The sequence below is a fragment of the Elaeis guineensis genome, chromosome 2 (genome assembly GCF_000442705.2).
Source record: "Elaeis guineensis isolate ETL-2024a chromosome 2, EG11, whole genome shotgun sequence".
NCBI classification, from domain to species: Eukaryota; Viridiplantae; Streptophyta; class Magnoliopsida; order Arecales; family Arecaceae; genus Elaeis; species Elaeis guineensis.
In genome coordinates, this window is record NC_025994.2 from 95574404 (window position 1) to 95591741 (window position 17338).

The window sequence follows — 17338 nt, forward strand, 5'->3', positions numbered from 1 at the left end:
GGATGCTGTCGACTTGATGAACAAATGTGACTAATGTCAGAGAACTTTGAATATCCAGCACCGACCCTCAACTCCACTGGCTCTGATCACCATGTCTTGGCCCTTCACTTAATGGAGAATGGACATCCTCAGATCTTTTCCTATGACGATGGTGCAAAAAAAAATTTTTGCTCATCGCGATCGACTATTTTATCAAGTGGGTAGAAGTGGAGGTGCTGGCAACTATCACCTCGGCTAAGGTTTGCAACTTTGTGTGGAAGTCGATCATTTGCCGATTCAATTTGTCATGAATTATTATCGCTGACAACGGATGACAGTTCGACAATCTGAAGTTCACAGGATTCTATGATGGGCTTGACATCTCCCATAGACTAACTTCGGTAGCTCATTCTCAAAGCAATGATGAAGCTGAAGTGACGAACAGGACCCTGCTACAAGGGTTAAAGGCTCGGCTAGGCCAGACTAAAGGATTATGGGTTGAAGAACTATACCATGAGCTCTACACATATCGCATGACTCAGCAGGTTCCGACCAAAGAGACCCCTTTCAAGTTGACTTTTGGGACTGAGGCTGTCATATCTCTTGAGATCAGCTTGCCCACACTGTGAGTGGAGGAGTTTGATGAAGACTGCAACTCTATTGGACTAAGGGCAAATCTAGACTTACTATAAGAAATTTGAGAGCGAGCACAGATTCGGATGGCCAACTATCAACAAAGAGTCGTTCGATACTACAATTTGCGAGTTAAAAAAAAATCATTTCTTACTGGATAGCTAGTTCTTCATCGAGATGAGGTTTCTCACCCAATCAAATGATCGAAGCTTGTGCCAAATTGAGAAGGCCTGTACCGTGTTGCTGAAATAGTTCGGTTGGGAGTCTATCATCTTTATCGGCTAGATAGAACTCTGATTCCTAGAATTTAGAATGCCGACAACTTACGTATGTATCACCCTTAAGTTGTAATTATTTTTGTTGAAATAAATAACAAAAAATTATTTCTACAGAATTATGTTTTCTTGAAAAACATGCACTTCTCATCCATAGATGAGGTACGGAATGTATCCTCCATGTAGATCTCCATAGGTCTCCATCGTGCACTCCTCGGCCATGGCACCAAGGAGCGATATGCACCTCCATTCGATCTCCATCGTGTGCTCCTTGGCCATGGTCGATAAGTGGTACACATCTCCATGTAATTCTCCATCATATGCTCCTCGACCATGATCGAGAAATGATATGCATCTCCATTCAGATCTCCATCGCATGCTCCTTGACCATGATCAAGGAGCAGTATGCAACTCCTTGATGTTCTTTATTGCGCGCTCCTCGACCATGGTCAAGGAACGATATGTATTTCCATTCGAATCTCCATCATATGCTTCTCGACCATAATTGAGGAGCAGTATGCATCTCTATGTAGTTCTCCATCGTATGCTCCTCGGTCACGATCAAAAAATGGTATGCATCTCCATTCGGGTCTCCATCACGTGCTCCTTGACCACGATCAAGGAGCGATACGCATTTTCATATGATTTTCCATCGTGCGCTTCTCTATCATGATCGAGGAATGGTATGCATTTTCATTTAGATCTCCATCGCACGCTTCTTGACTATGGTCGAGGAGCAGTATGCATCTTCATTCAGTCTCCATCATACACTCCTCAGTCATGATCGAAGAGCGATACGCATCTCTATGCAGTTCTCCATCGCACGCTTCTCGACCATAGTCGAAAAGTGATATACATCTCCATTCGGTGTCCATCATGCGCTCTTTGGCCATGATCGAGGATTGGTATGCATCTTGATGTGGTTCTCCATTGCGCACTTCTCAACCATAGTTAAAGAATAGTACACATCTCCATTCGATCTCCATCGTGTGCTCCTCAACCATGACCAAGGAGCGATACTCATCTCCATGCTATTCTCCATCGAATGCTTCTTGATCATGATTGAGGAGCGATATGCATCTCTGTACCATTCTCCATCATGCGTTCCTCGATGACACCTCTCTGCTCAGTCCCTACATGCACTCCTCGGTCATGACCAAGGAGCAGTATGTATTTCCATTTGATCTATTCTTCATAGCTCAAAAGACAACCTAAAGACCTAAAGATTGGATTAGCGCTACCTATGATCGTCTACATCTACCGAAGGCCAGAAGCCGAACTCATGTATCTAAAATAGCCGAACTCCACAACTTTAAGATATTGTAATGGAAAAAAAGTAATATATTCATTGAAAAAAGATCTTTTACAAAGTTTGATCGGTTCAATACAAAATATCTCAGTAAATGTCGAGATCTATAAAATGGACCGAACTATGCCCGAACATGCTCGAGCCAAGGTACCAAAAACTTAAGCTCCCTCGAGAGCATGAGACTTATCGATCTCAATATGGTCGGAGAAAATGATGATAGCTAAAGGTGGAGCTGATGTAGCATCCCTAGGCACCTGATCTTCATGAGCCAGGCTGAAGAGCTCCTCGACCTGCAGCCCCTCATCGCCGACCTTGCCGAACTTCTCCTCACCATTCGAAACCAGGGGTTTGAGATTGAGATCAGAAAAATGACTCCTGACCCTCTCCTTGAAGTCTTGGATCTCCTGTAAATACAAGGTCGAGCCATACTCTGCCTTGAGGTTCTAGAACTCAGTCGAAGATCAGAAGGCTTCAACCAAGGCGATCTTGGTGGCCTCCAGCTTCTCCTCATACTTCTTCTTCTTGATCGATAGTCGAGCTTCAGAGTCAGTCTGAGCTTTGAAGAGCTCGAACTCCAGTTGCTTCACTTCTCCCTTCAGTGACTTAGCCTCATCCTCGGCCTTCAGCTTCGATAGTTGGGCATCATCCACCCTTTGAGTGGCCTGAGCGGCCTTTTCCTTGACCTCCCTTGAAATTCATCGAGCTTCACAGACCGTCTTCGAGAAATGGTCAAAATGGTGGACAAGCTAAAAAAAAAAAGGAAGAAGAGAGAATAAGTCAGTAAAAGGTAATTGTGAGGAAAGAATGGAAGGAGCCAAAGAAGGGTGATAGATCGTTACTTACCCAGAGAAGAGAGTCCCATGAATCTTGGATTCGAAATGCCTCACCTTCAGTATTGAAGGCCTCAGCATCGACTGATAGTATGGCCGACCTAAGTAAAGATCGAGCGAGCTGATAGTCCGCAACAACCTTCCTAATATTCGGGGCCCTGGCTTTCGGTAGAACTTCCATCGGAGGAGACATCTCGATCGGTAGGTCGGTCGGACGAGAAGACATGCACACCAAAATTCGGGGGGCACTCAAACTCTGATGTGATGAGGAGACAGAAGGTCGGGGGCAGGCCCCACGGCATGACAGATTGGAGCAGCACCATCGCCTTTGCCGGCATCAAAGATTCCTTCCTCAAAGCATTGCTTGACCTCGAGGAAGCCCCAGCTGCAGGCTGGGCAAGGACGGCCTCAGTTCGACCACATTTGGGAGTAGGGGTCGTGCTTGCTTTCTTCCTCTTTGCGGCTCGATGAAGAGCTTTGATGTCCTTGGGATTCATCTCTGCAAAAAAGATGAGATTAGCTAAAGAGAAAGAAGTGCCGAACTAAAGAAGATGTAATAATAAATACTTACACTTAGGATCGGCTGGACTCAATCCGATCTTGAATAAAGTCTCCTCAGTAAGGAGCTTGGACAACGAAGGGGGAGTAAGACCAAAGATCTGCACCAATACCTCCTCCTCGGTGTTTGATAATAGGAGAGCTCTAATCGCTGATCTATTAGGTTGACTCCATGATGTGTTGAAGTTCCAGGATTGCTCGATCGAGATGAAAAAGAAACACTATTTTTAGTTACGCACCGAGAAAAGAGCACCTCAAAAGAGATGATGTCCCTTTCAAGGAGAGACGTACCACCATCCAACCTCTGTAGGGTGCACTTTTACTATGAAGCAAGCCCGAAAGAGGCGGAAGGTCGGTTCGACCTTGAGGAGAAGGCAGTGGATGAAAAAGCCTAAAATTTGATGCCAAGAGTTCGATGCTATGCTACAGGGGCTTATTCTATATAAATTTAGAAACTATACGACTAAAAAATGAAAAGGCAGTCGAAGACTGACCTTCAAAGCTTCTTCGTAAAGACCTACTCGGCCTTGATAAAGAAGAGCTATCTGTTCTCTGAAAATGGCGACCTCCAACCTGAACTCGATTGGGACTTAGTACTTTAGCCTATGAATCTCCAGGGGGTGAGGATGGAGTTCACTCTAAATGGACTGAAGTTCGAAACTTTGAGCCTATCTGAAGAACAAGCAATATCGGACTTGAGGTTCGCACATCTAATATCGTCACCCGAGCTCCTGGTGGACGGAGATGAACTAGACGCACTCATGATTAGTGACAAAAAACTGACCTACAAATGATGCGGTTGAGCAAATGAAGGGCGGAGACGAGGTCGACGATAGCTCAGCTTCAGTCGAGCAAGATCTTCGATAATGCAAAGTGACAGAGTTTTTTCTCTAATAGTGGAAGTAGTAAAAATGAAGTTACCACAGCCCTATTTATAGAAGGTCAAGATGGCTCCGATTTACTATCGATTTATCTCCTCCCATCGATGTTCAATAAATGGCAGCCTCTGATTGGACAAAACATAGCTTCCATGGATCCGAGGAATCAACGGTCCAGATTTGAGGACGATTTGACTCGAAAAATCGATCTTCGACATGTGCCAATAGGGTATAGCTTGATGAGATCAGACTGGTACTCTCTTCGGCCGACCTATTGAAAGCTTGACTTTGAGAGTGGGGGGTATCTACTGTAGATCTGTATCTCATCCTCGGCTGCCACATCCTCATCTCCAGTTGAGCTATGGGAGATTGATGTTTATCATATTATAAGCATGCGGTAGATATAAAGATTGCCAGGCACGACCCACTAAATTGGCGGCAGTTTCTACTCCTCGACCCAATCCTGATTCACTTCGTCCTCGGATAACCTATTATAAATCGTACATTGTCGATCAATTTCGGCTAAGTTGAGGTCAAACACCTGCTCTGCGGATTCTAGAACCTCGATTTCGGATGATCTAGTATAGCTCGTCCGTGACCGATCTAAGCTCCTTGACGCCAGATTTCTCTCTCTCTCAAATTAAAAAAGTCAAGATAGAGTAGAATTCCTCCATGATCGAGTCTCCCTTAAAAAAAAAAATATTTTATCCGAATTGATCTATTCGATAAATTTGGAAGATTATTAAGACTCCAAGATGGATACGACTCCAACTCTTTCCCTATAAATAAAGAGGTTTCGGGACTCTCAAAGTAAGTTTTTCACTCCTCGCTCTCTCATTCTCATTGTTCTCTATCTCCCGACTTGAGCGTCGGAGGGTTTTCATTAGAGAATACCCCGGTGAGAACTTTTTGTAGGTATTCGGAAAGAGCTCTAGTGGCAGTCTCAACTTGGCCACATCAATCTTAGCATTTGACCTTAGATGGGGAGATCAAGAGCAATAGGAACCATTCTTTTTTGACAAAACATATTTTTCATAATATCATATGCTCTATTCTTCATTTAAGAAAAATATAAAATTATCAATCTGAAACATGATTTATAGGTTTTGTAAAGATTTAAGCAATTTAAATAATTGGTAGTTCAAAAACTAGCACGTGGTACAAGGGTTGCTTGCTTCTTTCCATCTTGAAAGCTCAAAATTCAACTCAACAAATCTTAAAACCTATTCAAAACCGTTCAAAGCCCAAATAATCTCTATTCAACATCTCAGAAACCCAAATGCATGATAGAAAATCTAATAGAACCGAACACAAGTCAAGAATTGGGAAAAATAATAAAATTCGGGCTACGCAAGCCGCGGTGAATATCGACACGTTGAGCAGTTGTAACAATATTGGTCAAAAAAAAAAAAAAAAAAACTACTTGGATCAACTTGGGTTCCACACGGGAGTCTGGGACCATTAGCCTAGTAAAGCAGTAGAAAGAGAGAGACGGGAGGTCTTCAGGTCCTCTTAGAGTCGAGGAAGAGGAGGAGGTCAAGCAGTAGCCAAACGGTGGTGGTCAACGGCCAAAGAACAAGCAATAAGTCGCAACAGTGAACGGGGAGTGGTGACGGCAAGCGGCCAACCCAAAAAAAAAAAAAAAAAAAAGGATGACTCGGAAACAAGAGATCAATGGGGTTTGGCATCGGTTTCAGGCACCGGTTGGCTCTCCGATAAGCGAGGCCTTAATTTAGGTGTAGGAATCGAGGAGAGGCTCGACCAAGACCAACAACCGGAGGAAGCAAAAATAAGGGAGGGTACCGTAGAGCAGGGGAGTGGGTTTTCCATCTAAATCCAATGATTTTTTTTGAGAATATTCCGGCCGATAGCAACGGTCCATTGGAAGGTTAGGTTGGGTGAAAATAAGGGTGTGGTACCTTGATTTCCCTGAGATATTGAGGAGGGCCGCAATCAGGGAGGTCGACAGTCGACGACATCATAAAGACGACACATAAAGGAAAAGAGAGGGAGGAAAACAGGTGGTGGGCACTCGGTGTTGGCGGTCTTCCATGACCAAAACGCTGACGATAACATCGGCGGCCAAGCGACGCTCGAAAAGATGGAAGAATTGAAGCGGGGAATAAGCAGCTACAGTAAGCATGGAACAAAGGCATGGTGGATAGCAGCAAAAATTCCAAAACAAAACTGAGGAGCGAGCGAGGGAGACCTGGGATACCCTACGAGCGTATCCCAAGGTTCGCTAGAGTTTGAGCAGCAGACGAAGACCGAGCTTATCTGCATCTTGAACAGGGGCTTTACCCCGATTAGATTAAGGAACTGGCTGTTCTATGCCGCGCCCCAGCACCAAGCTGCAAGCCGGAGGCCGGGCCATAAATTCATGCACTGCAATATGGGGAATTAATAGATGATGGATTCTCCTTTGGGTGACGCGAAAACATAAATTCATGCTTACAATAAATACTGACCCTAGAAGAGAAGGCAATTAAGTAATTTTTCATTTTACAAAATTTCAACGAAATAAAATATTTCTTCCCAAAAAACTATTTTGTAAATATTTCTTTCGTTAATAAAATTCTGGGGGCAGCATCAGGCTACCTCCATTCCCCTCGAAAAAGAAAAAAAAAAAAAAAATCAAAGAAATAAGCACGCATTTAAAAGAAATGGCAATATCAAAGTGACATAGAAACAAGTTATTCTCAAAAACTACTTCTCAGAGTCATACTATAAGAATAAAGCACTTATCTCATAATTCTCTCTCATGACTGGATGCCTCAATTGTTTCTTCTGGAACAATTTTACCCATTGAAAGCTTCCATTTCATCAGACTTACTAAAGTATGAACATGCTTTCATAGGAAAGTTTCCCCAGAAGAATGTTCAATTCAAAATTTTGAGCAAAATGTTCAATCCGAAACTTTGTCTGCTAAATTTAGGTTTTGAAGTCACAGAAATGCATTCCAGCAGATCATTTTTCTCCATAAGAAATTAAACAAATATTCAGTGGGCCATTCTTGGGGCCAAGGTAACTTCGATATCCTGCACTCCACAAACCCTCCACCTGAACACATACCTAGAGGGAAAAACTCCAAAGGTAAGGGTAGACCAAAGCCAACAGTACTTAGATCTGCTTGTTGGAATAGCATTTTGCTCTCAGTATGCACTAGGGAGAGGTTCCAGGTTTCAAGGCAGAAAACGGCATTGTCATAGTTTCATAAAATGAGTACAATCTAATTTCAACACAATAAAAAACATAAATAACCAAAGTGAAAAAACAATTAGAAAAATGATATTTTTTGCAGCAGGTTCCACATATTCTGGATGGTTGTTTGCAAATAAAACATGAACCAATCCTCTGGGTTTATCATCTACAAACATACCAGATATTTGGTTTAAACAGATTTTGAAAAGCTCTCTCAGAAGCAAATTCAGAAATTGACTTTCATACATCATCCATAAGGCTAAACTCCACAACAGCAGGACTTAACAGGATAGAGGACGCTACAGTAGCTCCAAATATATGATGTGAAATGGAGTATGTTGCACTCAGCTGTGGCTTCTTCAGAGGCAGATGCGGTGATAATGGACAGTTTGAAACAACTTTGGTAGATTCAGATAAGGCTCGACTTGCAAAGAAAGAATTCATTGGCTGTGAACTTCCCAAATATATAGAAAGAATATCCACAAGGGAACCTAGCGAAAGTTCTGCACACTCCAAGTGGCTCAACGATTGGAGGCGACCGATGAAACAAACCTGTATTACAATATCCAGAACTGGTGCCAGTGAAAGCATTTGAGAAAATTGAATGCAGCATGAAGTTAGCACCATGATGAAGCAACTATATGCATGTGCTATGTTCATTTTATAAAGTTATTAAGCCTACTAAAAGTGAAGACTGCATGATGGCTCTAGGCGCTCAGGATGTGAATATACCACAAATAGTACCGTCAGAACTCAAGAAACCTAGTAAATATTAATAGTATATGCTCAGATGCAAGAGATAGGCAGCTAGCTGAAATCAATAGGAATAGCTGAACTAGCGAACCTCTTAATCAAAACAAGCTCATCACAGATGCATGGCTAGCAAACCATGGACTTCTTTTTGAGTCTTTGCGGAGGAAAGCCAGGTGAGTTGATTCCTCATAGAGATTTTCACCAACAGCATGTATTTTGGAGGTCGGTCGTTTAAATATGCAAGCCCCCTTAGGTCCTAGGTATTTTTAGCAGTGTATGATTAGGTAGACATGAACAGGATCCAATCATGATGCAAGGGATCAAGTCCCCTCATATTCTTAACAAGTGTCCAAAATTTCATTTTATGAAGTAAAAAATGGAACTGAAAATGAAGAGTAATATTTTCTCAGGGAAACTTGAAAATTTTCCTTCCTACCATCAAGTGCAAATGGAGAATCTATATGAAGTGTGAAATGAGCAGTAGGTTGAATTTATATGCTCCCGCAGTAAAATAGTTGACAATTAAATTCTACAGGGTCAAGCAATAAACTGGAGACAATGTGGATAGGAGTGCATTATAAGCATCCTCGTAGGTTTGCTTGTTGGTGCAAGAAAGTGTGATGATCAAGCGTCATCATGGAGACAAGTGTGAAACGGAGGTTTTATGCAGGTTGCACTTAAGTCAACATCCCAGCGAGGACTCCATGATACATGCAAGTATATTTGAGGAGAAAACTGTGGATTTTGCAACTTTTATCTAAGGTTGAAACATTTTTAAGAAAATTGATGTGGTGCACCAAAAGTGCTTATTTGGAGCAAGTAGGATCACAAGTGGTCAGGAAAGATTTTTCAATATAAAAGCACAGCCAAGGGTTTCAGCCCTCACTTAAAATTGAGATGCAGTAATTAAGCCTTCCAAATGAGAAAACTCCCAGCAAGCAACTTATGCCACAGAATCATTGGATGAATTTATAAGCAAAACAGAGGATTGAAGAAAAAATAGGAAGAAGAAAGGAGTCTATTTTCGAAATTTAGATAACTTTAGCCCATTCTATGGTTTGTCTGTGAATTGTAATTTCTGCCAAAAGTTAAAATTTCATGATCGAATAAACCCCTAAGAGCTGTGCTTGGGGTTGCAGTTTGCATGGTAGCCTCTTTGACATAAAAATACTGTAGTTGTAAGTTCTCTTCACATGTAACAGAATTTAAGTGCTTTAACATGATTTCAACTGAAACTCGTAACACGTTTTACTTTGTTTAAGATAGTTCCCAGAATTAAATGTAAACTTTCAGAAATCCCAAGTTACCGGAGAGAACATGGCATTGAACTTACATGGAAACTGCCAAACTATTACTTATGTTAAAGTAATTAGCAAATTAAAGATAAAAAAACTTGGAGTATTCAGATTTTACATGAGTATCTTTTAGTAAAACAGCCAATCACTAGAGGCAATGCCACAAGGCACATCAATTGGCACCCAACATATGCCATTCTATAGTAACCCATGTTAGCAACAAAAATCATGATTTAGGATTCACAAAAGATAAATGAGTTTTGAATACAAGCAAAAGCTTCCTAGATTACTCTTTAAGCTGGGTCCATGTTGTGACACCTGAATATTGAAAAACAAGGGGAAAGACGCAAGATTGTGCAGAAAAGGAACGTTAAAAAAATTAATAAATAACTTTTAGAGAACAAAATACTATAATGGATAATAAATCCAAAATAAGAATGGAAAAGAAAATCTTAGAACTGAAATAACTAAGACTGACTAGAAATACATCTATTTATGGACAGAACCGAACAAAACAAACATAAAAGAAAAAGATTTTTCCAAGAGAATTAACTTCACATGCCTGTTGCAGATGTCTCCTTCTTAGGTAAACCTTCAGATGAATTAGCTTGCTGAACTATGATCTGAGATACAGTCAACAACTTTCTAATGCACCTCGCAATATGACTACAATTTCCACATTGATACACACCATTTACTTCTCTTTTTTTGCTTCAAAAACTCTAGCGATCGACTCACAGAAACCCATCTTCCACTAATGTTTTTCTTTATGGGGTCCTTGAAGCTTCGCTCCACTTTCAAGGAACAATTGAAACAAGAGTTATAGACCAGAACATTAAATATGTGCTTAAGCAATATGTTAATAATTAACCTACAGGTGGTACAGACGACATGAAAATCCCTTGATAGCCTCATCCAGTGCTGTAAAAGGAAATCATATCTTCATGTTTTAGTCGGCCCAATTTCAGAGACTGGTGTACTTTTGTCTTGCTAGAGCGTTTTTAGATCCTCTGTTTTGTTACTAAGATCTTAGTGTTTCCAGATCCTGCAAACCTCTAATTTCCACCTCCCTCGGGTTCGTCTAACTTCTCCCTATTTTTACTCTCTTAATAAAGCTGGGTGAGTGTTTCGCTGCCCCTTCATCCAAAGGACAAAAAGAAAAAAAAAAAAAAGCGAGGATATTTCTTAAAGGTATGGAAATATGAACTGACTAAACAAAACGAAGAAAAAAGCTAGGAAATAAGGACTTTGTGAAGCTATTATCCTTGTATATAGTCCTAGTCTGGCGTAACTAATACAAAAACAATGCAAACTGTAACTAGGATATAGAACTTGAAGGTTACCAGAAGAATGGATGTAGGAGTGGCATTGAATTCTCTTTTCACGGTTGTTGTATGATCTTGTTATCAATATGTATGAAAGGTATGTGAGCAATCTTTGGCCAATCAGCTCCTCCTCTCAGGCATCGGTTGTTCAACAAAAGGCATTCCATGATCTGTAATTCTTCGAGCGAAGTAGGCAACTCGTTCTCTCGAAGGCTTTGAAAGCTAATTTTGGGGCAGAAGTTTATAGTCAGCCTCCTGATAGAGGAGAAGTTTACCAAAGAAGTAGGTAGGCTTTCAAGGTTTTGGCAGCTAGAAATCTCCAGCTCATGAAGTGATGTTAGTTGCTGGAACCACAGCTCCTGCTCCCCTGTGAAGTTAGTTATACCATAACCAGAACGAATATGCAAATACTGCAACGAGGGGAGGCTTCCCAACAGAATCCACAGATTTTGAAGTAGGATAATGCCGTCTATGTCGAGACGATTGACAGTTCGCAGTCCCTCCCCCTCGTGGACCTGCACAGGCTCTAAGGACGCGATGAGACATCCTTTGAGTTCTAGTTTTTCAAGAGCAGTTAGGTACTGCAACCCCCCAACCAACTTCATGTTTCCGCAATCCTCAAGGTGCAGATGCTTGAGAGCACGCAAATTGGATAAACAAAGAGCCTCCTGCGGAGGACAATTTCTAAGGTGTAGTATTTCAAGAGCAGTAAGGAACTGCAACCCCCCAATTAACTCCATCTGTGGGCAATTTTCGAGGTGCAAATGCTCGAGAGCACGCAAATTTGATAAACAAAGAGATTCGTGGCAGCGGTAGCGAGCGACCCTTAGAGTGGTGAGAGAGGTGAGACTTTCCAGACATCCGGACAGCGCACTGCCGAAGTCACAACAGTCTTCGATACTGAGCTCTGCAAGCGATGAGGACAGGCAGCGGAGGGGTACTTTCCTTAGCTTGAAGCATTTATGGAGGTGGAGTCTATGGAGGCGAGGTGAAAATTGTGCGCCATCTGCTTCTAACCACTCCTCCCATTCATCGAGGTGAGTAAATTCTAGTGATTCCAGGGATGGAAATGCCACGGCAGTGTCACCATAAAATTCACGATCAATTCGTTTTACGGCAGGCATGTTTTCAATCCGAAGATACTTGAGGAACGGCAGCTGCCCTAGTGGCGGGAGACTCTTCAACCTGTCGCAACATTCTAGACAAATCGATTCTAGATTGGTTAGAAATTTATTTTCCACCATCCAAGTTGGAAATATGATACCTCCATAGCCCTTGATCTTCAGCTCTTTAAGACTGGGATGTGGTTGGAGGCCTTCAAATATCTCCTTCTCGGCATCAGGAGGACATTTTGCGTCAAAATTCTTTTCTAAATGTAGTGCAGTTAGGTGTTCTTTGTCTTTCAACATGGCCTCCATGGCCTCCTCCTTACTGTTGATATACTCAAGATTCTTGATCGAAAGCTGTCTCCGAAGATTTCTCAAGCCCTTCAACTCTCCAATCTCATGACGCCTCTTCTTTGCGACTCGAAATTCCTCTAATTCTTGAAGGTTGGTAAGATCTCCAATCCCAGCAATTTGAGAAATTGTGTCCACTTCTCCGTATAAATGCCGCAGGTTGATTAATTTGTTCATGTCTTCTGGTAACCTAACAGAGAAGCAAGATCGCACGTTCAAAACTTGCAGATGGCATAGCCAACAAAATGATTTGGGCAGCTGTTCGATCTCAGTGCAGGAGACATCTAAGTACCGCAGATGTAATAACCCACCAATAGCATCCGGTAGCTTCTTCAGCTTCATGTTTAAGTGAGATAAATCCAAAACACGCAAACTTTTCGATTGTTTTAACATGCCGTCAAGAAAATGGTAAAACTTTTCAGAATCATAAACACCAAAGAATAAAATGGACCGTAGGTTTTGAAGTTTTTGCGTGCCGATAAATGCATCTATTTTATCAGTCCTCAGAGTCAAGTGGCGAATTGTCTCTGGGATTTCTCCTTTCTCATCACTAATGACCAAACATTCATCCAACGAAACACAAACTGCCAATTCTCTTATCAGATCGTGCATCACGTACCTGTTATTCAGAGTTGGTAGAAAGAAGTACCTGCTAGTTAATTCGTCAAATATCTGACTTCCAATGTCCTCCATTCTCATTCTTATCCGATTCTTGTTCTGGATAAAACCTTGAGCCATCCACATCTGGACTAACTGATCTTGCTCGAAAACATAGCTCTTGGGAAATATGGAGCAGTAAGCGAAGCATTGCTTTAGATTTGCGTTCAAGTGTTCGTAACTTAAAGCCAGAGATGGAAGGATATTATCTAAAACATATTCATGTTCCCACCACTCACTTTCTAAGATCATGTTCCAGGACTTCTCGTTTAGTTGGGACTTCAATAAACTTCCCACTACCTTTCCAGCTAGAGGTAATCCATGCAGTTTTTCAGATATTTTCCTTCCTATTGTTTGCAATTTTTCTCTTCGCTCTTCCTTAAGATTGTTTTCACCAAATACACAATGTTCGAAAAGTCTCCAGAAGTCATCTTCCTGCAGACTCTTCAATTCTACCGGGTCCATCGTGCCCATGACTTCTGCCACTATTGGACTTTGAGTTGTCACCAGAACCATGCTTCCTTTTGCTCCAGATGTCAGGACACCACGGAGTTCTTTCCACTTGCTACCAGTCTCATCCCACACATCATCAAGGACAAACAAAAACCTCTTGTTCCTCGTAGCATCTCTAAGTCTCCCTAGAAGGCCATCCAAACTAATATCGTCCCAAATTTGGGCATATACCGAGTCATATACAACCAGCTCTTTGGAAATCCGCTTGACATCAAAATTGTCAGACACATACACCCACTTCCTAAGCTCAAAATGCTTTACTACTCTTTCATGATTATAAATCAGTTGAGCCAGAGTAGTCTTGCCAACACCCCCAATGCCTACTACGGGAAGAACACCGAGGCTCGGGTAGCTACTAGTCCCAGTCCCACGTTTGATGCTAGATCCCGGTTCATCAGCTGAAGGCAACAAAACATCCAATAGCATGTCTCTCTCTCTGTCTCTCCCAAACACAATATCCTGGATAACCGAGCTGGTCTCTCTGGTCACACTTCTCTGCTTCGAGTTGTAGTCCTTTAATTGTTCCTCTATGTAATTGATATTAGCATAAATCTTGTCAAGATTTCCCACAAGATTCTTTAAGTTTTCCAGCTCATCATCGAACATTATAAAATGCTTGAGAAGCTTAACAGCAGAGGATGCAAAGTCACTCACCTTTCTCTTGTTGTGCAGCTTATTATGAAGCTCTTTGAATTCAAGCTCATCCAGCACATCGTCGGCCTCGTAGGCAGCATCTTTGAGTTCCCTCAGCCATGTGGCCAGAGCTGCGTCCCTGATCGGCCTCCCCTCCGCTGCCTGGATCACGGCCCGGATACGAGGAAGTCTAGCCTTCACATCCTCCAGCATAGTCTTAACACCCGTGAACAGATCATACTGGTCCTCCAAATGCAGCGAAACCTTGTCAGCCAGTTTATTTAGGACGTAGGATAAAAACCATTCTCCGACCATCATTCCGATCTTCCCTATATTCATATTGGAGGAAATTCTGGCTGCACAGTCTAGTTCTCCGTGATCTGAAGACAAGAATCTTGCTCGCTCTGTCTTCTTCCTAGCTTGCAATTTTTAGGCGGTACTATTAAACTTATGCATAGATATATTCTTGGCCATAGACTTGGTCTACGAATGGATGAGGGCCGTGGTCTTTTGGATGGTAAGCAAGCAAGTCCACGTCTACCAGTGCGTCAATTGAATAAAATATAGCGTGTTAGATGAGAATCTCGCAACTGGTCAAAAGCAAATTTTTAGAGATAATGCTAGACTCCAAGTTGCAAGCTTAATTACCTCAAGCGAGCAATTATTTCAAATGTTTGTCCAAGATGTTGACCAATGGGGTTACTTATTCTTCAGAAACACTATTACCTAAAGGGTTCGGGTTGTATCTTTCGCACAAAAAAATGATTGATGTCTATTGTAACCTCAACCATCGGATCGTATTTCGTTCTTTTGCAGTACGGAGCTAGTTTGCTAGTTTGATGTGACTTGAGAAATATGGCAGGAATCCTAACCATTGCAATCTCCTTTTCTCTTCTCTGTTAATAATATTTGTCATGCCCCGAATCCAACATCCGAGTCGGATACATGATGGCCGCACACTCCTTAGAGCAAGCCCTAAAGAATATGCAAGGCCAAATTAAATCATTACAACCTTATCAACCATAATATTTAATTTCAATAATAATTCATAAAACTTGCATAATTACAATTAACATTTCTTCAATCCTCTGATCAGGTATCAATGGTACTCTATCTATGCATCCGCTCACTCACAAATCCATACCATAGCCAACCATGGACATCTTGTAACTCTGAGAAGAAAAAGAAAGATGAAGGGATGTGAGCTTTACAGCCCAGTAAGAATTCTCATATCACACTGATATAGTAATATAGTCTGAAAGTAAGGATAAGCAATAAAATATAAAATCTTATGTTCAATGTCCAGAATAATGCAAACATTCATAAATTTTCTGTCTTGTTAAAATAGATGCATCATCATATGTTAACAGGTGAAACCCCTTTTATTCAACAATTATTTCATGTCTTATCTTTCATTTCCCCTTTCATAATCACATGATTTTTAACCTTTTCTTTCTGGTTCTGGACTATCCAATTCTATACCTCAATCATCATCCGGATCGAATCCATTTAAAAAGTCTTTCAAGACTGTCCCAGGATGAGCTCCTGGCCGGCTGTCCCACGTACCAAAGCCTGTGAGAGGCTGTCCCAGGTATAAGCTCCTGGCGGGCTGTCCCAGGCATGAGCTCCTGGCCGGCTGATCCACCTGTAAGCCAGTGGGGGCTGTCCCAAGCATAAGCTCCTGGCGGGCTATTCCACATGACAAGGCTAGTCCATACCATATATCTCTTTCTTTTTATTTAATCATTATGTGTTGATTTCATCAAATCAATTCTGTCTTGCATTATGATCAATTCAGATATGTCATATCCATATAATCATGCCATCAATCTCTGATACATATATATTGACATAACATACTCATGCTCAAAATCAAATAACAGTATCTCAGGTATAATAAATTCATCGATCTCAAATCCGACGATGCAAAACCAACGATACAAGACCAACAGTAAAATAACATATATATAATAGTGATCATGTACAGGGATTCTTACCTTTACCGGGGACTGATCCAAGCACAGAAATCAATGTTCTTCTTTGATTTATGAATTTCTTTAACAAGATATTCCACTCGATATCATATGCAGACAATCATCTCTTCATGACCCTGATCAATATAAAAATCATATATGGAGAAAATTACTGATAATCAATCCTAATAACACAGATCGAGGATCTCTCTCAGGATTAACCAAAATTAAGATTTAACTAAGTATCTGGATCCTCCACTGATCCATAAGACTTCTAGAGAGAGAAAATTTATGAAGAGAGAGAAAATTCTAGAGAGAGAAAGTAGAGAGAGAAAGTGGAGAGAGAAACCTTCGTATCCTTCCGATGAGGCAATCATGGTCGAGATCATCAGAGATCCTATCAGAGTGACTCAATATGAATCAAGTGTTATAAATTTTGAATAGGATCGGACTGAGATCAGATCTACTGCACGAATTTCGGAGCAATCTCAATTTGTAATAACCCAGATATTAAAAAAAAAAAAACAGAGGAGGAGGAAGACTCCTAACCGGAGTCTTCTTCCTCTCCGTTACCTGCGGAATCGAACTCAAAGAGTCCGACTAGGGTAGGAAATCTCTTCTATAAAGATCCCCCGTCCTCCCTTAGGATTTTACGACAAAAATTTCAAAGAAATTCGAGGGATTTGAGAGATTTTCTCAAGGAATACCGTGGGTGGTTGATCGGAAGAGAGGGGGGTCATCGGAGTTATCTTTGGACGTCGGAGCAAGGTATTTCTCTTCTCCTTTCGATCCTCTGGTCATCGTTTTTTTTGGAAGCCGACGAGATGCCGGTTCGAGCTCAAACAGGGACACCCCTGTTTATGTTTTATTTTTTTTTCTCCCCGTGTGCCGCCGGCAACAGCCACCATTGGGGCTGTCACCGGGGCTGTGGATGCATCGCCGTCGGCTGCTGTCGGAGGGTGGCCGGAGTCGGCCCTCCTTGGCCGCTTGAGGGTGAGAGGAGATGGAGGGGCACGATGCCCTGTTTTAGCCCAAATGAACCCACGGGAAAAGAAAAGAAGAAGAAAGA

The 17338-nt window shown here is 41.7% G+C and overlaps 1 protein-coding gene across 3 annotated transcripts; it reads right to left on the reverse strand.

Moving 5' to 3' along the window:
• Positions 1–8033: 8033 nt before the first annotated feature.
• LOC105051536 (putative disease resistance protein RGA4) lies at positions 8034–14809 on the reverse strand. 3 transcript variants are annotated; one of them, XM_029267061.2, is made up of 2 exons: positions 11055–14806; positions 8034–8215 (listed from the first exon to the last, which is right to left on the reverse strand). In XM_029267061.2, exon 1 carries the CDS (start codon positions 14633–14635, stop codon positions 11093–11095), a length of 3543 nt encoding a protein of 1180 aa, XP_029122894.2. In that variant the 5' UTR covers positions 14636–14806; the 3' UTR covers positions 8034–8215; positions 11055–11092. The 3 variants fall into 3 exon arrangements, with proteins under 3 accessions (XP_029122894.2, XP_010930342.2, XP_073108381.1); XM_010932040.4 differs by having other exon boundaries at positions 8097–8235; positions 11055–14809; XM_073252280.1 differs by lacking the exon at positions 8034–8215 and having other exon boundaries at positions 9168–14190; positions 14318–14457.
• Between the last annotated feature and the right edge of the window lie 2529 nt (positions 14810–17338).

Coding starts and splice junctions, on each gene's coding strand:
- LOC105051536 (XM_029267061.2), bottom strand. CDS start 14,635: ATGAATATAGGGAAGATCGGAATGATGGTCGGAGAATGGTTTTTATCC.